The sequence below is a fragment of the Aythya ferina genome (genome assembly GCF_964211825.1).
Source record: "Aythya ferina genome assembly, chromosome: 1".
NCBI lineage: Eukaryota > Metazoa > Chordata > Aves > Anseriformes > Anatidae > Aythya > Aythya ferina.
In genome coordinates this window covers 30,420,317-30,444,627 of record NC_140296.1, presented here as the reverse complement: position 1 = coordinate 30,444,627, position 24,311 = coordinate 30,420,317, and the positions used below count along the sequence as shown (strand labels likewise).

Genomic DNA, 24,311 nt, shown 5'->3' with positions numbered 1-24,311 from the left:
CTTCATGAGGCTCCTGTCCTGAGGAGATTACTGGTGAGAAGCCACGCGGGTGTCTGCACAGATACACAGGGTTCCCTGCTTGAGGCATTGATCTGGTTACGAGCATGGTGCTTTCTCCTACCTAAATGTAGTAATTCTGAAAGTTTTGTTTTAAACTTTTAGTTCTTTGTCATATCAGAGTGTAAATACCCAGTGTTGACATGGATGTACGCCCTGAGCAGGTAATTTCATTCCTTTACAGTTTCATTGGCAGGCAGGAAAAAAAAATATTTCATGTTTTTATCCTTCTACTTGGTTTTGGCTGAATTCTTTAGCCTGCTTGTTATTCCAGAGTGGTATCTGTCTATTCACTTAGTCAGGGCATGGCCCAGTGGGGGTTGTTAATGCTCTGTATCGTACGGCTGTGTTCGGGGGTCAGGAAAGGCATCGCGTTTTAGGTGGTTGATTTTGTGCTGCCTTTTCAGCTGGGGAAATAGATGCACAAAGAAGCCGACCAGACCAGATTTGAAGAGTGAAATGATGGTGTTCCTCTGCATGTCTTACCAGCAGCTCTGTGGCACAAGCATTTCCAAGCTTCAAGCAAAACCAGATTCATCTTTTTTTTCTTCTTTTTTTTTTTTTTCCCCTTTGTCCATCTGTGTCTTCTGAGATTCTTCCCTCTAAGACTCCCAAGTCAAGAGCCACGCTTTCAGAATAATGCTTTCCCAGCTCACAAAGGCTTCCTTTCAACGTCACTCTCAGATTTATTTCCAGCCATAGGACTGCAACAATCTAGGCCTTTGTATCCGTGTATTAGATCCCGTGCTTCTGTTGAGATACCTCCGAGCAGCAGCTAATTAAATCCGCCACACATTTGGAATGACATTCAATTCTTTTTTTTTTTTTTTCCTACTCTACTGTGGCTGTTTATGACACTTGATTACTGGCCCAGTAATTAACATTTCTCAGGCCTGTCATTTCAAGTGAGTGAGAAGAAATCACATCGTCTTAGGCTTTCTCTTTCTGGACTGCCAGCTTTGTGTAGCCGGAGTGAGCACGTAGCACGTCCAGCTCGTCAGCTGCTGCTTACGGACCCGCGTGGAGCTGTGCTGGAGCTACAAAGGAGGCACCGAGGTGGATTTGTGCTCACTTTAACTACATGATCACTGAGTTGTCCCAGTGTTTAACAGCCCTCTATACTGTTGTCCCCTCTTATTTGTCTCTTCTCCAGGCCTGAACAGTCCTAGTCTACTCTGCTTGCTCTTACACCACTTCTTCCATACCTTTAAGACTTCATATTTAAGAATTCCTAAAAGTGGATTATTTTTTTTTTCTTCACTGCCTTTACAAAGAAGAGAAAATTGCCATTCTTAATGAAATACTGTTGTATTAATTAATCTTCCTGCCCTATCATCCCCACTACCGAGAACACACAGAATAATAACCTTGAAATCTCACCCTGGCCTCTCAGGTGTTTAACTCAGATGCATTTTTGCAAAGCTGGCGGATCAGGTGAGCACTTAACCAACACATCAGCCTGCTTTCTGCAGCAGGCATCGAGGTTTCTGAAATGATCTGGCCAGCTGCCCTGGGACCGCTGGGCTCTGGCATCCCTGCGCAGCTCCTGCGGTGGGGACAAGTCACCGTGCTGGGGCCAGGCTGGAATCTAACCCACTTTTTGTCGCTTTTGTCACCACAGCAAGCCACGGAAATGACACTTGTGAAACGACAGGAATGGCATTAATTTCAGTCGGCAGCTGCCGAGGATACTGGGAAAGCATATTTTGTTTTGGGAACATCATGTTTGGGTTTCCAAAACAAAATTTTGAAGGATTTCTGTTCCATGAAAACTTTAAATGTTGGCTTACCTCCTGATTCAAGATTATTTTTTTTTTTTCTTGAAAACACAAAAATCATGTAATAAAAATTCACATTTCCAGCCAGCTCTACTTATGCTCCAGTTGGGAAATTATTTCTCTTCTTTTTTTCCCTACATGTTATTGGTTAAAACTTTATTACATCTATGCTTCTTGCACTTGTAGTTCTCTCATCAGTGCAATAATGGGTAGTATCCCAGCGTGTTTCTTAATTTATTTTTATCTTTTTGCCTGATTTCCTCTCATTACTTCATTGCACAGCTTTCACATAACCTAACTGCTTTTTGTGTGCACCCCTGACATCCACAAATGATAATGTTTCGCAGCTATTCCGTAGCCAGGCTCTACCTATTTATCTCGCAGACTTCTGATTAGAGAGTAAATAAGCAGCTATGGAAAATACACATTCTCTAATGTATATTAGTAGAAGCAGATGGTGCAATCTGTTCATCGATGGAGTTCAGTTTCGAGAACTGATCCCAACTCATTTGCAGCAAATACCACTCTGGTACCGTCTGTCGTGGAACATGTGCAAAGAGAGAAAAGTCCCATTTCAGGTCGTTTGCGTTTCATGGCACTAAGGTGTTTCTTTTCTGTGTTACGCTGGGTGTTGCATGCGAAAATACCCATTGTAAAGGTATGTTATTTAAATTCACAAGTGTGTTCTTTGTAATTTGGCGTTTTCTTACTCTATTTCCTTACTCTTTTCTGCTTAAAGCTGTGGATTGCCAGTCGCTTTTTCAGATTTAATTTTCATGCAGCCATTAATAGAATTTGCACTTGAGAAGAAGTGATGGCAAATTATTTTCTTAATTTGTGGAGAGAAATTTTAAATTAATTATAACAGCGTTTCACATAAGTTTGGCTTTTTTCTATAGTAAAAATAAGAAGTTTCCTCTTTCCTTTGCAATGGAGGATTTTCCAAAATTATTCCATGACCCTAAAAGCTGTTTGTGTTCTGTTTTTGCTAAGGCAAGTACAGAAAATAATGCAGTGTATAGGATCTATTTCCTGCAGCTCAGACAGATCCTGTGACCTCTAAAGCAGGAACTACTTAGGCTGAAATGATGAACTGCCATAGAAGTCTTGATCCTGGGTGTAGCTTAAAGAAGCAGGCTGGCAGAGACAGCTTTCTCTATTCCCCACTCACCACAAACACAAAGTGTTTTGCAGCTCTAGATACAGATGTTGTAAGCAATACAGCTGGGAAAGCAGTACATGATAAATAAATAAATAGGTGATTTATTATCCATTCCTTTCAGCACTGAAAGATGTAAGAAGCCTCCAAAATCCTGGGTAGTTAATAAAATTAAAGGATGGCGGTGGAGTAGAGCAGGTACTCTGAGAAGTATTGCAGAAATAGTACAGTACGAAAAGATCTAATTGGAAGAAACTTGTTGGTCTTTTAAAACTATTTTCTGCATTTTCAGAATTAAATGTTTGTTGCAGCTGTTTCTTTCTTTTAAGTGATTCTGTTTTCCAGTTCTTTCCTCTAGAGCATCCTTAGCTCCTCTGGACTTCAGGCTAGAATTTAAAATTTCATCTCCCACGCAATTTCAACACTGTCCACCAGCTCCAAAGCTGTCAAACATAACAACTTTGGCCAAAGGTGCTTTGCTTTCCCTGTTCTCCTAGAGATGCTCTTAACTTTATTTGCGTACAAAGCCAGTAATTAATCCAGGAGGAACGAGTGCTTTAAGCTGATGGCATTGTGTAAAAAGAAAGGAACGTAGCAGGGGACATAATGAATTGGGAAAATAAAAATGGTCATTTTGTTAAGTGGCAAGTGTATGGGATATATAGTGATTGTTCATAAAAATATGTAATGTATGCCACTGGAAAGAGGAATTCACGTCACTTTGAGCTCACAAAACATTTTGATAAAATTTACTGCCGTGTAACCTCTACAGACAGTGTATTATTTAATACAGGATGCTCCTCATGTTGGTGTTAAATGTCTCAATATCTCGAATCCCAAGATACTTTTTATGAAGTTACACATCAATTAGCATTTCTAAGATGCGCTGCTTTAGGCTGCCATTTGATACAGATTTGCATTCTGAATTAAAAATTGAAGAATTCTTATTCTCACAAATAATAATATTACAGCTTATTATATTTCATGCTTGCATTACTGATTGCTAGATTTGATTCCATACAGTTTTGTGGCAAACAAATGAAACTTCCACAAAGCATCTCTTTTTGTATACATATATATTTTGAACTGCAGCTGTAGGTGTAATTAGGAAAAATTATGCAGAGCACTCTTTAAAATACAACGGTTCTGAAGCTACTTTCTTCACTTCTTTGTCTTTTTTTTTTTTTTTTTTCCCTTCTGTGGAGGATTTACTCAACTGAATTATCCTTGCATAGAGTCTGCTTTCACACAGATCTTAGGGACAAACCCAATTATACAGCTTCCTATTCGGGAAGCTAGACAACATTTGTGCCTCAGCCATTAACTGGTTTTGGAATTTGTCATGCCAGATGAATCTGTAATCAAATCTGTTGGTTTTTTTTATTTAATAACAGAATAGGTACAGCTTCACAAAGTCTGGGTGAGTTTCAGTGTATTCACAAATAACAGACACTCTTCTGAAAGTCTCTAATTAAGAGGAGAATACTGATGTAGCAGAGCTGACTAGAGCATGGAGCTAAGTTTATTTCTTAACAAATAAGCTCCCTAGGGAGTGTTCAAAAGATAATATTCTGAACTACCAAGCTCATGTTGTGTTTTTTTTTTTTTTTTCCCCCAAAACAAAGGCAAAGTTAGTTTTAAAAGTTATATTATTGAAATTCAGAATTTTGTCTTATGCTTCTGTGCTCAGTTGCCAGAAAACCTAGCCGTTTCTTTGTCGTGCCTTCTGGTCATCGGGGCGTTTTTTAAGAAAAAAAAAGCATTGGAAAGCTTTTTTAAAATAACTTTGAGAGTTGCAGCAGAGCTTGAAGCTGAAGTCTTGAGCCAGAGCTTCCACATCCTGAAGGTATTTTCAAAATCTTTGGGAGATCTTGTAACAGGGCTAGGGTCGGTAAAGCTGTGGCTGTGATGAGCACTATATGCCTCAAAGATGCTGCGCAAAACCCAAAGTTTTTATTTATTTACTTTTTAAAAGAAAATAACACTAACATTTGCCCTCTGCAGCAAGATTTCAAAGAGCAGACCTCCAGGAAGGTGATTGAAGCTGGGTTGAACGATGCAAGGCTGGTGTAAAACCTTTCACGTAACCCGGAGGGCAGAACATGTCCCCTTGCTCTGCTCGTGGGAGCACGGTCCCCAGGCAAAGGACAGGCGAGGAATGGCACGGCAGCGGCTTGCAAGCGGAGGTGGGCAGTGTAGTGGGAGAGGGAGCTGGGGAAGCGCCGGCCTTGCAAAAGAGGAGGAGGTAAAATGTAATTAAGCCATTTGAACAAATAGAGCACAGCGGCAGAGTGCTGTACAGTTGGCAATGGACATACAGTTGGCTGAAAGAATGACGATCAAATTTAAGAAAAAATCTCCTCTGCTTAAACCGATGCGTCTTTCAGTCTGCTCTTTGGTTTGCTGTGCTTCGTTTCTTTTTGGCGGCTAGCACCAGAAACTGGTAAGTAGTTTTTCCCATTAGAGGATAAGCAAGACTGCTTTTTCACATGGACTAAGGAGAAGGATGGGTTTCTTTCCCTTTGTGTGTTTGCTCATTTATAGTGGAGGATTCCTAGGCTTGCTGAGAATACGCACCTCGTCTTTTAACCTAATGCTGATTTTGCTTTTAAGGGTGTTTTCACAGCTCAACAACTGGGTATCTTTGCTTCCTGCAAAGTGTTGGGTGGGTTAATTCAGCAGCTTAGTATGAGCATAGGATTAAGCTATTGAACAGTGATGAACTGTGCAGGTTTACCTTTTCAGCTACCAACGGCACGATGTAGTCATGGACACATTTACACACATGCACGCAAAGTGCTTCCTTGGAGCAGCTGCATTTCAGTGCCCTTTGCAGCAGCCCCTTGCTGACTGTATCCAAGTCTATTTTAGCAGAAGTGAGTGGATGTCCTCAAAAAGACAATCCGCTTATCTGGCATTTTTAGGTCTGCAGGCTAAGGAAGGAAGAGGCAGGGGAAAACCTGAAGTGTTTGGAGGCAGCGAGGTTTTCTAGGGCAGTAATCCAAATGCTTCCCAGCTTGCCACAAACTGTTAAATTGTTTACAGTAAATTTTAACTGGAAGATCCCCAATGGAGCCAGATGCTGTGGCTGTTTGCAGAGCTACAGGGGGAGTGACGAGGTATCTGGTAAGTGGCATTTTAGGGATGGAAGTGCCTAGCTGGAGGCAGAGCGCTGGCAGCTGCAGCTCCCTGAAGACATTGCTGAGCGAAGGGGAGCGCTGTTCCTGTTGTCACTGGAAGAGGAGAGGTAGCAGAGATGCTGTAGATTTTATACATATATTTTTTTTTCATTTGGGGACTCTTAGCCAACAGTCTGTCTCTTTCATTATAGCTTTTCTTCGGATACCTGAGCAATTTCGTCAAAGAATTGCAGAGCGACTTGACTGAGCTTGTAAACCATCTACCTTTTTACCAATAATTTTAGTCTTAGGCTTTTTAGGATTTAGTAAAGACATGGCTCTTCTGTCTAAAAGACTCCTTCCTAAAATTATTCTTTCCCGTTGCCCATAGCGAAATGAAACAGCAATTCTGGAGCTGCAGACACCAGGTTGGGGGCTAACCCTGGTAGCAGCTAAGCACCAGAGAGCCGTTCATCCTTGGTGGGATGGGGGAAGGGGAAAGAAAGAGTAAAAGCAAGAAAACTCATGGGATGAGGTAGAAAATGTTTAATAACCAAAGGATAAGTGGAAGAAGAGAGAAAGAAAACAAAACAAGGCAAAAGTGATAACGCATCACCTCCCACCAGTAGACCGATGCCCAGCCAGTTCCTGAGAAAAAGGTTAACCTACCTAAAACCCCACTTTTCCCTTTTTTATTGCTGAACATGATGTTGTATGGCCTGGAATATCTTTCTGAATAGTTAGGGTCATCTGCCTTGCTTTGTCCCCTCCTGATCTCTTGCACACCAGAGGGTGAGAAGCAGGGATACCCGGGTGCAGTGCAAGGACTAAAACACGGGTGTGTTATCAGCTTTGTTTTGGCCACAGAGCTAAACCACAGCACCATACAAGCCGTTATGAAGAAAATTAGCTCCATCCCAGCACACTGGCAAGAAATGTGTAGCTTTTTGTTGACTGGATTTGCAAGTCCCTGTTACTTACTACCACAGTTTTCCAAGCAGCAAGTGAAAACAGATTAGTTTGGGCAAGAAAACTATTTATGATTTTTCAGACTATGGATTTTTTCTTACTTTTTAAATTTTAGAAATAACTAATAGTTAAGAATTTAAATTTCATCTTCTAAACTCTGAGTCTACGTAGTGTTTAACAAAACCACCCTTTGTTATGAAGAAATTTGGGGACTGAGGAAAATGGGATCGGGAAAGGAAACTACATTTGAAAATGGAAGTGGGAAAGGAGACTATCTTTAAAAAACACAATAAAAAGGCACAAGCATATGGTGATTCTTCATCATTTTCATTTTTTTATTGAATCATGACAGGACGTTTTTCTAAAAATGATGTAGCATAGCAAAATTGACATAATGAGCATGAACTATCACTAGATACTCTTCAGTCAGCAGTACACCAGAGAAAAATTTAGATTATCATTTCATGAATATAATGGCTATTTCTGTCTTTAAAATAAATAAATACCTGAAGGTAACTTCATTTTTATAGATCTATTTTGTCTTGGTTTTTACAGCAGGAAGTCAGTGTTTTCCTCTTATCTCCTCAGACATCCAGGTCTAATGCTGGAATCAGTTGCTTTATGATATCCAGGAAACTCTTCAGGTTGAAGTTTTTCTTAAAACAGTAAGTGATTTAGAGGTGCTTGTTTCCATTACAGGCACACACGCTTTCAAACAGGTTGTTTATTCGTGTCAATGGGAATCCAGGGTAGGATGGGCCTGAGGCACAGGGCCTGGTGCAGCTGCCAGGGCAGGGCCCCTCGGGTCACCTCTCCTGGCCTTCAGAGGCCTCCTCGAGGGGTGGCAGAGGGGGAAGGGGACTTTGTGGTGCAGAACACATCAGTGGGAAAGGCTGATGGAGGGAAAAGGGTGGGCTGGGGGTGGTTAAAAATGAACTCAGCCCTGCCTTTCCCCTGCTGTAGGTGGGGCGGATGGGCAGCTGCCCCTGACGGGAAGGGCAGGGTAGTGCAATGCAGCTGGTGGCCATTGTCTCATAGCACAAAAGAGGAAGAAGTGGTGTTGAATAGTTACCTTTTTTTTTTTTTTTTTAGTAGGAATGACTGTGAAATCTATGTGTTTGGATATGTATGAAGTTAAAATTGTATGTCATCCTTTCTAAAGGAATTCAGAAATTTCTGATGTCCCAAATCCCACCTTCACTCTGATTTCTTCCGACGTGTTGCCTAATTCCTTCTTCCCGGCACACCTTGTCACCCTGCCAGTTTTCTGCCTCGTCTCACGTCACTGCTTGAGGTTGCCTGCGTGCGCTGGGCAACACAAAAGCACGCTGCTTTTACTTCAGCCTAGTTTTTAGACCTTTTTGTTGCTGGAGCGAGTGACAAACGTAACAACCCAGTACAGAAATGCATTGTGTCCTGCAGCTTTACCTCCTTAGAATTTAAGATGAATTGCAAACAAATTTGTATGCACGCAATGGTGCTTGCAGGGATGCACCTGTGCCCTGGTTTAAGCCTCAGAGAAGACCACCCCCTCTGGTTCTGCTTTTGTTTGTTCTTGAATTTGCTTTTCTCACTTCTGTTGGGATTTGTATCAGGCTGAAGACTGGACAGAGACATTTGTGGTGTGTGTATTAATAAGAAAATGTTGAAAGTATGGTAATAAACCAATAAAAAAGGTTTTGTTTCCCTTCTGGGCACTAAATGATTGACTGTGATGATTGTGGTATAGAGAGGACTGCAAAATCTTGACATTTACAGCAATTACCAAGCCGCAGACTTCTCTGCCCTTCCAGCATATGTGAATCATAATAAGAAAGTGTTCATTTCTTTGCAGTAAGTATGACTGACTGCGACAGGCCTTCCCGTTGATGCACAGCACGCATGACAGCTGTGGAAGGGGCTTTTCACGTGGCTCAAGGTCCATGCTGGCTTGAACCAGGCCCTCCAGGGAGGACAGGGAGGGCACAGAGTGTTTTACAGGGCTGAAGGGTCATCAGGAAGGCATGTGGATGGAGAGAGCATCTGAAAAGAGTCCTTATTATCCCAAAGAGGGATAATAAGCGAAGGGGGGAAGCAACAAACAAAATGGCTGAAGACAGCAGCCACTTACAGCCTTCATTAACCTTCATTAACAGTCATATTTCAGGAAAGATAGCTGTAAGTTAGGATTCCTTCTTAAGCTTAGCCTCAGATGATAAGCCTCTACCACATCCCCAGTATGGACCAGCAACCACCAGAGCCCATCTCCGTCAGTATCCTCCAGAAGAATACAAGAGACATACATGAGCTTGATTTCAGATATCCAGGATGCCAAGCATTTTCTTCCTGCTGGTTGCGTTAGGGCATCGCTTAAAGTGTTTGAAGTTGAGCATCAAACACTAGGGAAGGTTATTCCATTGTATCATGCCTAGAATGCTAAAGGCTGTCTTACTTTATCCTTGCATTATTTATCTTCACAACCTCAGCCCAAAAGGTTTTCAATCCTTTGCAATACTAAACTCAGAGGAAAAAATGGGAGGTTGTTGGTTTTAATCAATTATTTCAATTTTATCAAAACAAAACCCAAACCATATAAGAAATGGCTACTTCTTGACAAATTGTCATTCGTATCATCTTGTGTTCTGTGCTGGAGAAAGATACAAAGAATTGGAGTCTCAGTGATGACTGTGGTGCCTGTCTCAATATTAGGCCTGAAAATATCTTATGTTCAAATGATTCATTGCTCAGCCTTCAGCATACATCCTTGGAGATGACAACTTCAGAAAAACCTTACAGGTTTCCTGAACGTAAAATAATCGCAGCACTCTTCTTGAAATGCCAAGACTTCAGGACTTCAAATTAGTTACAAATCATGTACCGTGCTAATAATCTGAAATGTTTCAGTACTTAATGCTGGCAAATGCACTTCATAACGCCACTTCCATTCAGCTCATCCTTGTCTCTGTCTGTTCCTTACACCCGGGGCTGGGCTCACGTTGCCTTGACTCGGTGTGTGCGCTGTGTCTGAAAGAGAAGGATAGACAGAGCTACACAGCGGGCTGCAGTCACCTGCTTCCATGTAACAGGGGACGAGAGGATTTTTCTGCTTGCAGCGAGACGAGACGTGCTGAATTTGCATCTCGCTAGTTGTTAGCTTTCAGAATAAATGACAGATGGCTTCGCGTGGCAACAGGTTGTCGTCGTTCTGGTCTGCTCGCGTGCGTTTCTGCAAATGAAGTCATTCTGGTGGTTTCTGGTGCTGCTGCTGGTGGTTGGGTGCTGCCGTGTATCAGGAGGATGAGCCCCACAGAGTGATGAGTTTCCTTAATTCCCACAGAAGTACAAAAACTTTGTGAAATTTCAGCATCTCTTAGGAATATTTGTCTCTTCTCTGCCATTGACTCTCATGCAATTTACTCCTCCTTGGAAGAAAAGTCAGAAAAGGTGCTACCTGAACCTAAGCAAGGTGTGGTCCACATAAACACAAGACAAGCTTGTGGGAAGCTATATTATTATTATTACACATATATTTAACTTCTTAGCTTGTTTTCTACATGATTTTGCAGGACACAGCTACCTCTGTCACGTTTGGGGTGCTTAGCAAAGTATGAAGGCAAAGAGAAAACCTTGGTTGCCTTTTTCAGGTATTGTGAAGCTCATGTAATGCAGCTGCCTGTGTCTTGTTCGAGTACAAAATTGGTACAATAAGGTTCAATAAAGTACAGTAAGGTTGGCTCCTTCCTTGCTAGTGCCCTGTATAAATAAAAGCAAGCCCAAAAAGGTATAGAAACTTTTCGGTCCCATCCTCACAACAATTTCTTTAGAAATGTCAAGAATTCAAACGCTAGCAATGCTTCTGATTAATACCTGTTTCTAATCTCTGAAACATTTGTTGTGTGACAGAAGATTAATCAGAGGAAATCATATATTCTAAAGGTTTACTTTAAGGCTTATCTGTGTTTTATTTTCTTGATGCTGAAAGATTCGTGCATTTAAAAGCCAGTAAGCATCTCTTCATACGAATGTAAATATTGCCTTCATCTGTCTTCCCCAGAGAGTCTGCTGCATGTTGACAACTCCTATACAATTATTTCCAGCCTGCTTGAATATTTTTCCCTTTATTCAACTCTAGTCACAATGACAAATCAGAGTTGCGGTATAAAATGTATTTTGCTGGGAAATGACTGTGGTGAATTTGATGCCATGCTGCTTACTTGCTGGATTTCAGGGCAGAAGAGCTATATTTGATTGTGGGGGTGGAAGAGAAAAGCCACAGTGTGCAAGCTGGTGGCTGCTGTATCATTAATTTTTTGGCAGTTTTAGAAAAAAAGATCTGCATTCTCTTTTTATTTTTTATTTTTTATTTTTTTTAGGCCAGATACTAGCATGAGTTATGGTGTTAGCTATTGCAACAAGAGCCATGTGGAAAATTTAAGTCCTCGGAGAGTTGTGTGTAGTTCTGCTCCACGGCTAAGGCTTTTAACTCTCGCACGCATGCAAATCATAATCAAGAGTAATAGGTAAAAAGCCCCTGCTCCTTTAAATCAGTGCCACCAGTGACTCAGAAAGTCTATAGATTTTTTTTGTTTTATTCCTACCAACAGCTTCAATTAAGATTCAGCAGATCCACTCTGAGAACACCCTGTCTAAAATGCTTCATAATATTTTTGGTTTAATGTTGCTTTTTAAAATTCTGTTTAGGAAATGAGCACTCTGAAGTAGTGTTATCTGTTACATATTTAAACAGCAGTCTGAAAGGCAAAACTAATGTGTAATTCACAGCTTTTGTTATAAATTTGTGTAATTATTAGAATATGTGAATATATATGTTTCCTTAACTTTCTTCAAACAACGGCTGTACAAATTAAAACAAAAACCAATTATATTCACCCAGACCTACTACTTTTTGAAAATGGGAAAATGATGTCATAGTTTTGAACCCCCCACACCACATTTTCACCACAAAGAGCATCTCTACCAACAAATTGCCTGGATAAAGCGATTGCAGGGTATTTGTTTTTACCCCGCAATGCACTAAGCAAATTTCAGCGCTTCAACACGCCAACAATTTGGTAATTTGTGACCATATTCAGCCCGGAAATCTGGCAGAAAGAAGGCAATGTGAGGCTCTGTCATCCTCCAGGAGATTGTGAGCACTTCAGAAATGAAATGAGAAGGGCAGCCATCAGGGAGACGAAGAGCAGCGTGCATGGGTAGAATAAATGCATATTAATAAAAAGGTTTGCCTCGTGAGTCACCGTGCTTCCCATTTAGATTTCCATAGTGGCATGTGGCAACTGCTGTAATTGCTGGCATTAAGAAGTGATCCCAGGGATGTGATGTGCTCTTGCTTTTCACCACAGCAGTTTATCAGGTGGGAAGAGGAAGAAAAATCAGCACCGTAGTGTTGGCCAGCTTCCTGAAGATGGGCTGAGATCTTTGGATTAAAATTTGAAAACCATTGGCACAAATGCAAGAAATTTTGAAATCTAACACTGATATCTCTGAAATTTCCACCTGAGATGGCAGACATGAGATGTAGATATTTTTGTTAGTTGGCACGTGGCCATCTTTGTGATTTTTTCTGTCATTTCACACACTTAGATACCATTTTATAACTCGGTAGGCTTGCAGCCTGTTTCCTCAGAAGGCCAGAAGTTTTCCTTTACTTTCTCTGCTGTGTTCTGGGGAACTGTACATGTTATGTGTAACTTAACTGCCAACAAGCCTTTGGAGGCCTCTCAGAGATACACTAGTTCGACACTTTTGGTTTTCTACGTTTTGCAAATTAGCAGTTTGCAGGTTAAAATAAAAACACTGAAATGTGCTTCCTGCGCAATGAGTCCTCCTAAGTGAAAAATGTGAAGAGATAAATTGCTGGTGTTCTTCTATGCAAAAAAAAAAAAAAAAAAGAAGTAGGAAAAAAAAATTAATTTATGGAAGCTTCACTGATGAAATTTCCTGTGGTGTAATTTTCAAATGCCAGAACAGGGAGAGCCCTTTAGCATTCGGCGGTGTGAAGCTCTCATTACAGGCTCTAGGCTAAAGAGCTCTCCGTTGTTTGCATGCTTAAATATCTAATTTATTAAGAAGTTAGAGGGGGGTTGACACTACCATTATAAAGCATTTTCATCTAAGGAAATGTGTTCGGTCCGTACTTGCAGTCTTCTGGCATTTCGTTATGGAAGGGCTAATATTCTCTGGCTGCTTTCCTGAGGAAATGGCGGATATTGGACGTTGACCCTGTTAAGAGGAATGAATATAAAACCCTATGAAAGGGGATTTAATCATGGAAAAGTGCCACCCTCCTAAGCCTCGTGTTCCTTGAGAGCATGAAGGAGACTTTCTGGTGTACTTCAGTGGTGTCGTGAGCCTGGTTTGTCTCTTATCTGTGTTGTAGTGAGAAGGGCTCTGCAACAACATCGCCAGACAAATATAAAATTCTGGGCCACGTGAAGGTGGTGCAGTGGCCTAAAAATGAAAAGGAGAGACGAGTTTCCAGGCTGGGGCCTTCAGCAGTCACGGCCTAGCTCTTTGGTTTTGTGTGAGCCATCGAGTGGCACTGGGGTGTGAAGGAAAGAAGGGGACGGCTGGTTGTTGGGCCTACTAAATGTCCTACCAGAAACTTAAAGCGTTACGTAGGAGTTCCTAATTGCTAATATGGAAAATCTTGTAAAAAATGGATAAATAAAGTTTGTGGCTTAGTCCTCACGGTGGCCATCCTGATGCTCCTGATGCTCTCCTTCTCCTCTCCTGTTTCAAAGGCTACCCTGGAAGGCTGGAAAAGGGCAGGGAGGAAAAACAGAAGAGAAATTAAAGCTATTAGAGAAAAAGAAGGATGCTAGGAGGTCTGGAGAAGGTTATTTTGGAGGCTTAATGGTGGATTACCACCATTAGTCCTTTGCAGTCAGGTGATGGGACATTTAGATGCGTAATTCTTCTCCAGGAGCCCCGGTCTCGTGAACAGAAGCAATATCTGTAAAAAGGTTTAGCAGGAAATGTATCTCTGCTTCCTACACTGAAGGAAAAGACGGAGACAGGAGAAGTGAGGTAAAAGATAGGAGGGAGAGGGAGAACAGAAAAACTCCCCGTGTAACAAAAATTGGAAAAAAGATAACTGCAAGAGAAGATTTTTTAAAAAGACACGTCATATAACCAGGCTTTTACAATAATAAATAATAATAATTAAATATATATATATATATATTTATTGAGACCACAAAGAAAAAATCTGGAGATGAGGACATGGAGAAAAAAAATTTGGACAATATTGATTTAGCTTTCCTGTAATGTCTGTGCTTCTTTCTGAAAGCTTAGAGTTCAGGAGACCTTTGGCAATGAGGTCAATAAAATCTTTAAAATCATTTAGTTAGACTGAAGGCCAGATGATAAACTCTTGTGATAAAAACTTCTACCTTTATTTCCTAGAGCAGTAGTAAACCCACTCATTTACCTTCAGATTGATTTTCCTTCAAGCTTAGAAGAAACATGCTACATTTGGGCAGAAGAAGGCATTGATGTACCTTCTGCTGATTCAGAAATCTAGAGTACAAGGCAATGGTCCATTAAGGCTAATTAAATCTATAGAACAGATGACGAGTTTGCAAAGATTTTTCAAAAATTTTTCTTTTTCAAAACCATCCTAAGTAATCTTTAAGTTACAAAGAGATGAACTTAACAAAATCTGTTCAACCTCTCTGCTTCTTATAGTCCAAACAGGACTAAAGGTCACCTTTTGTCAGCTGTTTCTTTGAGACTTGATTGCACGTTGTTTTGAAACTGGGTGGATTTCTCTGTCTTCATGTTTGTAAAAGTGCTTTTCAAATAGTTATTTGTGCTCTGATGCTATATTAGAGTGCCAAAAGAAAGGTCACGGAAATCTTTATTTTTACATTAAAATATCTGAGAGAAGATCATGGAGTCTGATTTTGCTGTTGTCTGGCTGTCAGCAGAGGTAAATTGAAAGCTTCTTCAATTCTCAGCCAAGTAAGCTGATTTGGGGTTCATTTGCTTTGGTTTTGATAATTTTTATATACAAGGGCTTTGTTTCCATGTGAATGTGAGGCTTTTGAAGTCTGTGTTCAGACACAGCTTTTAGTATCTTCCCTTCACAACTGCTTGGTTTTCAGTATCTTCAGTAACATCTAGTGTCCTAATAATCCACAGTGTCCTCAAGCAAAAGGAGTAGGAAAAAAATCAGAAGTGTTCTTTTATTTTGCCTTATTATTTGTTTGCAGCTCGCCTTCGATAAGGGATGGTTCATACTTGCAGATTTGGGGAATTCATTTCGAGTGTGTGCTTGTCTGAAGATTTTTATTAATTCTATTCTTCTTTTCTTTTGAAGATTACAGATAGAAGAATCTTCTAAACCTGTAAGGCTATCACAGCAGCTGGACAAAGCAGTAACCACCAATTACAAACCTGTGGCTAATCATCAATATAATGTAAGTAGCTTTGAATATTTGCCCTTCTTCTGGCCAGGAGGTGTCTGGCTCAGGACTCCCAAATCATGGTGCTACTGTTGGCAGTCCAGGCTTTTGCTTACAGTAGGACAAAGTCTTTGGAAATCTTCCATGTTATCTGTTTTCTCTCATTGTTTTTCTTCTGGGTATCTTCTTTCTCCTTCAAGACCCACACACCCTCTCTTGTTACCTGGTAGAGGATAGACTGCCTTTACCCAAACCTTTTCTAATATCTTTACTGCTTTCTTCCTCTAGTCTTTTTTTTTTTCTTTTTTTTTTTTTTTTCTTTGAAATGTAATTTTAAAGTTTGGGGATAAAAGGCAATTCTTGCTTTGTGCTATAAGACGTGGAAGCACTCCTTTGAGCCAAATAAAATATCACATGGAGGTGGGCAAAAGGCTTGAATCTTTATTTTCTAGTCCTCTGCAGGAACTGGCATGAGTAGGAAAGAATAACAGCTGATAATTTTTCACAGTTTCATACCTTCATAGTACGTGTTATTTGCATCATTAGCTTTGTCAATATTACACCCACGCTGCTGTTCCAGATCAGTTGATGTACATACAAACTATAATGTCCTTTTTCTTAAAGATCCTCTTTGAGTAATTTGTATGTATGCATGTATAATCACTGTTAGTGTTGAATGTGAGGAATGTTAAGTCATACCAAAAATGAGTCAGTGTGTTAGTCATTTAAACTTTTACACTTTTTATTAAGATTTTATTTACATAAAACAAATGATAATATACTGGGTGATATTTAAGCATTATTCTGAAAGGCATATCTACAGAACCCAAAATAATCATTTTTCTCTCATGGGACTGTTTTATAGTAGTTGCTGTACAAAGTCTGATCTATACGGAGATGATCAGAGCAATAAAGCTATTCCAGCTAAGGGAATGACATTTAATCAAAATAGTCACACTGGTGTATATACAACCGTATAACTTCACCCTGTAGTCAGTCTTCAAATCTTCCTGCCGGTTTCAAACAGCTTTGGTGGTATTGTTACAGAAATGTAAGTCTTGTGGATAATTCAGGCAATATAACTGGGATGTAACCAGGCCTCTTAAAAAGTTATGATGCCCTGGTGTACTAATTGTAATGTTCTTAGCAGTTACATAGCTGTCCCTCTCCATATCCATCACTGGTTTGGTTTTCCTATCTGCCTTAAAGATGTTCTGATGGGAAGAGTCTAATGGGACATTCACTTGAATCATTCTTGGCCTTGCCTTGACTCTGAAGACCCAGGCGGGACTACTTCCTACCACATTTTTCTTTTCATTAAGTCTTTTATTAAGGTTCAGCTTAGATGACTCAAAGGATATAAGACTGGGAGAACAAGTCCATGGACTTTTTAAACCTCTTCATTACATCTTTCTGGTGGTTTCAACAGCAGGTAGTTCTTACACTTACACAGACCTGTTCGGGACAAGACTTCTCACAAGAAAAACAGGAAAAATGTCCAAACTGCTGTACATGCTGATGCGTTTGGTTATCTTCCTGGGTGTTTCTGAGGAGAGAGTGAGCATCTACTATAGTAAGAAACAGGTAAAATTTCCTCAAGAGAGAGGTGATAGAATATTAGATAGGGCTTAAGTGTGACTGCTCTGTGTACTCCTAAATTAACATACAAATGGAAGGAAGAAGGAAAAAAAATACTTGTAGATGAGAAATCACAGAATCGTGGAATCACAGAATGGTTTGGGTTGTAAGGGACCTTAAAGATCATCGAGATCCAGCCCCCTGCCATGGGCAGGGACACCTCCCACCAGCCCAGGTTGCCCAAAGCCCCATCCAGCCTGGCCTTGAGCACCTCCAGGGATGGGACAGCCACAGCTCCTCTGGGCAACCTGTGCCAGGGCCTCACCACCCTCACTGCAGCCCAGACTGCCTCCAGGCTAAACCTCTTCAATGAGTTCATCCCCACTGGTGAGCACCAGGCCCAGTGACGCTTCTCCTCCCGTTGGGTTGTCTCATACCTGGGCCAGGAAGTTATCCTCAACACACTCGGGGAGTCTCCTGGATTGCTCATAGCCTGCTGTGGGGCTTCTCCAGCTCACAGCCAGGTGGGTGAAGTCCCCCATCAGCTGAGAGCATGTGAGCATGATGCTTTTGCAGATAAAGCAAGAAAGCCTCGCATGGTGGGGTTGCCGTTGCCTTGCATAGAGCTGAAACCTCTGATATTCAGTCAACAGAGCAAAAGAAAAATGGTTTCAATGATTATCAGGTAATTCCTTAGTTTAAAAAAAAAAAGAATGAAAATTTAAGACCTTTTAAAACTTTCTTGAGATGTCTTCAGATGAAACTTCATATTTGGTCTCACTTATCAGGCCTTCTCTATCATCTGTGTGCTATCTGTCTACCAAAGAAGTGTAATGCATAAGCTTCCCTATTAATGATACCTTCAAGAAGGCAATTTTGGCAGCTTTTCAGCAAGCTTAGCAACATACTGCGAAGGTAAACAAAGAGAAATTGATTTCTCTATGAAGTCTTGCAGGGATAAGCTAGCAACTTCTCCATTTGACAGCTTGTTTTAAAATGGTTCGTCCTTGAAATCAAAGCGTATTTTAATGCTCTTTAAATTTAAAATCTACGCAGTTTTAAATAAATCTAATTAGTTCACGGTGCACATGTATTCTGTAATGTGGCTCTCAGGAAGTGTTTTAAACCTGCTGCATAAAACATCTTGTTTACACAGAAAACAGAAAGGGGAAAAAAAAATGAAAGGATGCATTGTAACTTGCTAGGAGCAGCGTGAGTACAAGACAAAAGAAGAAAACAGCAACACATAACCATGTTTTTTTAAAACACACTTCACAATGCACTCAGTGTTTCTAGACAACAGTGGGAGCTGTTGCTGAAGCTGGAGGTAAACGCCAGTGTTGCTAATTAAAACACAGGCGACTGAGACACCAGTTGCAAATAACTTGTTTGCAGCCAAGGAGGGGGTTGACAATCAGTTTTGTGTGCGAGTTGTTTTTATACATTAAAAGTGAAGAATTTTAGAATATTCACGTTGCGTTCTTATAAAAAATGCAAACACTTCTCTTTGATTTACTTCAGATAATCCAGAGGATGTAAAATAGAAGCTCCTACCTACTGGGGAGGGTTTGCTGAGCCACTAAAATAATAGAGAAAGAAGAATGCTGAGCAGTAGTCTACTAGCAAAAAAAAAGATTGTGCTTCAGTTCGAAATACCACTTTGTGTTATTTTACTGGGGACTTTTATTCATATAATTAGGATTTAATACCCAATCGTGAGATAATCCTGTCAGAGACCTAACATCAGCGGAGACAGTTTTGAGAATTTCCTTATTGTTACTTTTTCCCCATGCGTAGGAAGCACCAATTTTATAAGGATTATTTTTTTCCCTCCACATGGAGAGAGTTGTAGCTGGTTGCTAGCTAGGCACATTTTCCATGTCTCATTTGGAGAGGTATGAACAGCCCTGTGGATTTTTTGTATTGCTTTTAGAGGTAGTCTTGAGAGTCACAGTAGCTTTCCTCTTTGCCCCTGTAACTTACCTGCTATTCCCATAGCTCTGCCACGTACAGAACAAATAACCTCTGAGCCTGGCTCTTGTTCTTTCTCCTTAAAAACAAACCAGAAAACAGAAAGGGATGAGATTGGTTTCTTCCATCCCTTCAGCTTGACTTTATTGAGGAGGTTGCAATTTGTTTCTGGTTTTCTTCTTCTTACTCATTTTGGTTTTGTTTTTTTTTGGGGGGGAGGTAGAAAATCACAGAAGGGTTGGGGAGGACAGACCTAACAGCTGCTCTTGCAGCAGACTCATGCAGCCTGTAACGGGCTGCGTCTCTCACACCACATCTTTCAGCTGCTGTACTGTGCAGTCAGAGAGAAGGCACTAACCTCAGAAACAAATTCAGAGGTCTTTAGACTGAAAAATGTCCTCAAGTGTTTGCAGGGACCCAGAACTCAGTCAAACACCGCAAACAGAAATGCCTTCATCTCTCCTACCATCTTCTGAACTTGACCTTTGAAGTATCAGCTCTTTTCTGGCACGTAGTTAAAGCTGGATGATCCAGCTCTTCCTCCTGTAAAACGTTAGCATGTGGCTATCTCCAAAACCTTGTGATGTCCCCATAACAGCAGCGTCTCAGATGTAGTAGTGCTCTATTGACAGCTCAGCAGAGTGTTGTTTACTGCTGCCAGCCATGACCTGATCAGCAGCTGCACAGAAAAGCTGGAAAATATGTGGATGCCTCAGTCAAGGAAGATTGAAAAGTCAGGCTCAGGAAAGCCCCTTGCGGTTGATTGAAGAGACTGTTCAGAAAAGTCTGCTGCCAGGAGGATACAGTGGCAGCGTCTCGGTTTTTGAAGAGGATCTCATAAAGGCGTAGCTCTTTCTTTCCTTCGGATGTGGAAGGAAACACACAATACACCCTACGGAACAGCGGATCCTGTGCTTGACTGTGAACTACCAAAGGGAAAGAATCTGGACCAATTTTTGAAGAGGAACAAAAAATATTTGGTGTACCCAGCTAGATTAGTGTATTTTCAGCAATATTTGGGTCGCTGCTGTTTACTGATTTTCTTCTGAGAACATAATATAACACGGCACTGCCTGCAACTTTGTGCTTGCCAGGTATTTTCTCCATCTTGGTCTCATTCCATGGAAAATGCTGCTGCTGCCATATTTCATGGTGATCTTACTCATTAGGAAGCAATTTCAGTCTCATTACCTACGTTACAATGGGTTTTGCCATTGGCTCTCTCCAGCTTACAAAGCAAAGAAATGGATTTCAAATACAAATGCCACTAAAAAATAGAAACCCAAATGGTTGCTGTGGATGGAGATACGGCTCCCAGGCTAGACATTGTGATGGGGTTCTGATCACAAACAGCCCCTTTTCAGCGCTAGCCTGGAGTATAAACTTTAGACTGTAGCCTGGGATGTGACATTCATGTATTTTTCAAGACCAAAGGGACAACTGTCGTACTAAAATAAATTAAAAATGCATGTCCTGAAGTCTGCATGCTTTATTGCCCTCAGTACCCACACACGTTCGAGTGGCACGTCCCTACGTTTCTGCACTGAGTCAGGACTGTGGAGAGCTGGTTTCTCTGGCAGGAAAAACACATCATAGATCCAAATGTATCTTAGGAAATTCTGACTTGAACCAGGTATAAATTAAGGGGGAATAAGGAGAAGCCCGGGGCTTGCCCAGGTGCCCAGGACCCCGTGCAGGCGCCTTGTGCCGCTCTCCCAGGAGGAGCCCCCACAGCCTCTCTGGGCAACCCTGAGTTCCTGGTAAAGAATGCAGCCTTCCAGCCACAAAAACATTGTCATTTTATAAGTCGTATAATTATTTTCTAATATATGAATGGATCCTGACTCTTTTTTTAGGCTTGTAGTTTTAAAACATCTAAACCGAGTAGACTTTTTAGGTACATTTCAGCATCTCTGCAGTTTTGCTTCCTGCATTTGCAGCGAGACGCAGTCTGCTTGGCACTACCCTCGGTTGTGAGACGACACCAGCAGAAGAAAGAAATTGAATCCACAACACGGTTTCCAAAGCTTATAATTAAAATCTTTCCAAGGTCAGCGGAGGGCCCAAATGATTTGTCTGCTGGACTTTGAGAAGAAGCAAATGTTTTGACAAACTGTTATTTATAGCAAGACCGATGTCCTAGATTTATGTTCCTACTCCAGTTTCTGTGGTGTAGCAGCTCTGTTACAGATCATGCCAAGCGAGATGATGTTACGAAAGCTGTTTTATTTGATGCTGCAGTTTACTATCACTACAAAACTATTACTGTTTTGAATGGCTTTTTTTTTTTTTAATGAAGAGGCTAAATAATTTAAATAATTGCCCCAAAATGTATCAGTGGATGAAAATGAACTGGATTTGAGCAGAGATGCTGCATCCTTCGTAGCACTGGCATAAAACTGGAAAAGCAGATGAGTATTTGGATGCCCGAGCCCACCCCCAAGTTTTAAGAAGAAGAAACAACCTTCAAGTTACAGGTTGGGAACCATTGCGCTGCATTCGATTTAGTGATGACATCTGCTCCAGAATTTGAAAGGAAATTTGGCTGGCCAGAGACCTGTGAGCAAGGGCAAAGGTGGTGATAGTCTTGAGCCTCTTGAGACGGATACCAAAAGGCAGGATATTATCTCTCAGAGAGCAGGAGGGAGTTAGCTGGCTGTGAAACACAGGCCATAAAACTGATGTCTCTCATCAAAAATACGATTTCTAGTATCCAGAAGAACGTTAAAGTTTCATTTTTAGCCTTCTTCTCTGAAGGTCTTCCTTGAGGATCAGGTTGGAGACACAAGAGGCAGGATGACTCCTGTATAAAATTACCCTGCTGGCAGCCAGGTCTTTATCCAGTGCCTAGATCTGTTCTGCTGTGTCACGCCGGTTTGCAGCCAGCCATGCAGTTTGTCTGCAAGCACCTGCTGATGACATTAAATATATTACATTCTGGGACATATTCGTCATTTCCATGGAGTTTGGGGGTTATTAGGGGTGTCGGGGGGTGGATGGGGTGATGGACGGGTACATTTTGCACTCGGTGGTTGGGGTTGGTTTGGCCTGTGCTGGTCTGTGCAAGTCATGCTTTTGATGATGGCTTTGGTGAATGATGATGGGTTTGGTGAAATGCAGGACGTATTTTTGGAGACTGGCAGGGATAAAAGTTTCTGCAAAAACCTTTTTTTTTTCTGCAAAATAAATCTTACACAGATTATCACAGTTATATATTTTTCATACACATCCTGAAATAGGATGATCATTGGCAATGAGGGGCCCGTGCTTGCTCAGAGGTCTCTTTTTGGACAACAAACAGTAAGTTTGTGCGTCTTAGTCACATTTCCCCTGAAGAGTTCCCAGCCGATTCCTAGAAGTGTGCTGTTACTTGGAGAAGGTTGTTGTTACCTGGACGGAGTGGTTGTCTCGAGTGCCATTTCTGGAACAGATGAGGCAATGGCTAGGGGCCGTCGGAGCGTGCTCTGAGCAGGTGATTGCTGTGGTTGTGGGGAAGCTGTTTTGGTCTCTGGATTTTCCTGGTCTTGCAGGTTGTTTATTATTACTCTGTGATATCAACAGAGTGAAAACAGCAGCTCAGTTCAGATTCCTGTATTAATATGAATTCTCTCTTCAGGTTTGGGCACATCTTGCAGGCTCTGTTTCTGCTTTTTTTGTTATCCTTGTTGGTTTTTTTTACTGCTTAAAGCAGAGATACATATCTGAAAGGCTCATTGTACTAAGGACAAAATGCTTAGTCTGTGTTCATAAAAGAACATTTGAGTGCTCAAAAGAAAAAAAAATTTAGATGAAAAGCACTGAGTCATTGAACAATGTTTTATTATAGTTTTTTTATGTCTTAATGTTCAGCACTAAGAATTATACAGCTTTCCATATGAATGTCTTTAAAACATGTTTTGTATCTAATTGGTAGATTGAATACGAGAAGAAAAAGAAAGAAGATGGGAAACGGGCTCGGGCTGATAAACAACAAGTGCTGGACATGCTCTTTTCTGCCTTTGAGAAACATCAGTATTACAACATTAAAGACCTGGTGGACATAACCAAACAGCCAGTGGTACGTACCTGTAGTCTTTTAATAGAAGCATTTTCTGTAGTTGCTCTTATGTTTGCTTTCCATACCACATCTCTAAATGTGTTTACAACAAATGGAAATCTCCAGGTTTGAAGTAGATTCTGGTAGAACTGTATAGGAGTACACTGCAGTGAGTACACTTTTCCTTGGCAGAGGTGGTTTAAGTAGCCTCAGTTGTCCCTCACTTGTTTAGGTTCTCTTTAAGACAAGAAACCAAACTCCCTAATGCTGTGATGTCTCCCGCGAACATTATTTGTGTTAGGAATGTATGTTAGGAGATCGGGCATCCCTAAAAGCACTCAATTTCCTTTCCAAACAAAAGAAATCTTAGAGTAGAGTTCTCCTTTATGAACATGAACGTCCCAGTTCTTTCCTTTCTCCCCCCTCCTCAAGCTTTCCTTGTAGACTAGGCAGGAGTGAAGGGAGACAGCAGCAGACGAAGTGGGTGATTGTTGCTTGCCAACCAAACGCAGCTGTAGTTCTTGAGAAGATGGGATGACAGGTCAGGAAATTGTATAGCTGATGCTTTTATCTCCTTCTGTCTGCTGGCTTTATCGCAAACAGGCACGCAGAAGAGATAAAGTTCTAGCAGAGTGAAAATTAGAAGAGTTTGCAGGAGCTGTGTGCTTTTTCTGCATGCACAGGTTATTTGGTAGGACTACCAAAGACTTTTTCCCTGTGATTTGCATTACCTTAGCCTCACCCACCATCGTGCTCTCAATCCCTGCCCACATTCCTGGAGTCGAGTTTGAAACTGGCCTCGTTTTATGGGTCACTGGCTTCTGTTGCACAGCATTTGTAGCAGCTGCTATTGCTTGTTTTCTCCTAAGATGTTGGTATCTTTTGTACTTTTGGATGTGTTGCACAGCTGGCTTTGATGTCTGCCCACAACCCAGCTGCAGTTTGCAGCAAACTCAAGGGAAATTGATTATGTTTGAGTCTAAACGGAGCAACAATTTCAAAAGTTGTTAGAGCTAAGGGCAGAAGAAGGAGCAGTGACAGCTGGATTATGGAAAAATCCATTGCTCTGAAAAAGAGGAAGGAAAATGGAGATGCTTACCAGTTTTGCTCATTTTATGCTGAGGAGAAAGTATATCCATACCAGGGGATTTGTGTAGTATAAGGTGCACAATCCGTGTGGTTATGAAGCTGCACAGAGATGTTACTTAATTCAAATACATGCAGCTTCACAGTGCT

At 41.1% G+C, this 24,311-nt stretch overlaps 1 protein-coding gene across 2 annotated transcripts in view; it reads left to right on the top strand.

Annotated features, from left to right (window-relative positions):
• The window catches only part of GTF2F2 (general transcription factor IIF subunit 2), an 83,424-nt gene that overhangs the window by 53,234 nt on the left and 5,879 nt on the right, over window positions 1-24,311 (top strand). For both annotated transcript variants that reach the window (XM_084529939.1, XM_084529940.1), the window contains 2 exons: window positions 15,406-15,505; window positions 22,953-23,096. In XM_084529939.1, coding sequence (XP_084386065.1) covers window positions 15,406-15,505; window positions 22,953-23,096 — 244 coding nt within the window. The remainder of the gene's footprint in view (window positions 1-15,405; window positions 15,506-22,952; window positions 23,097-24,311) is intronic.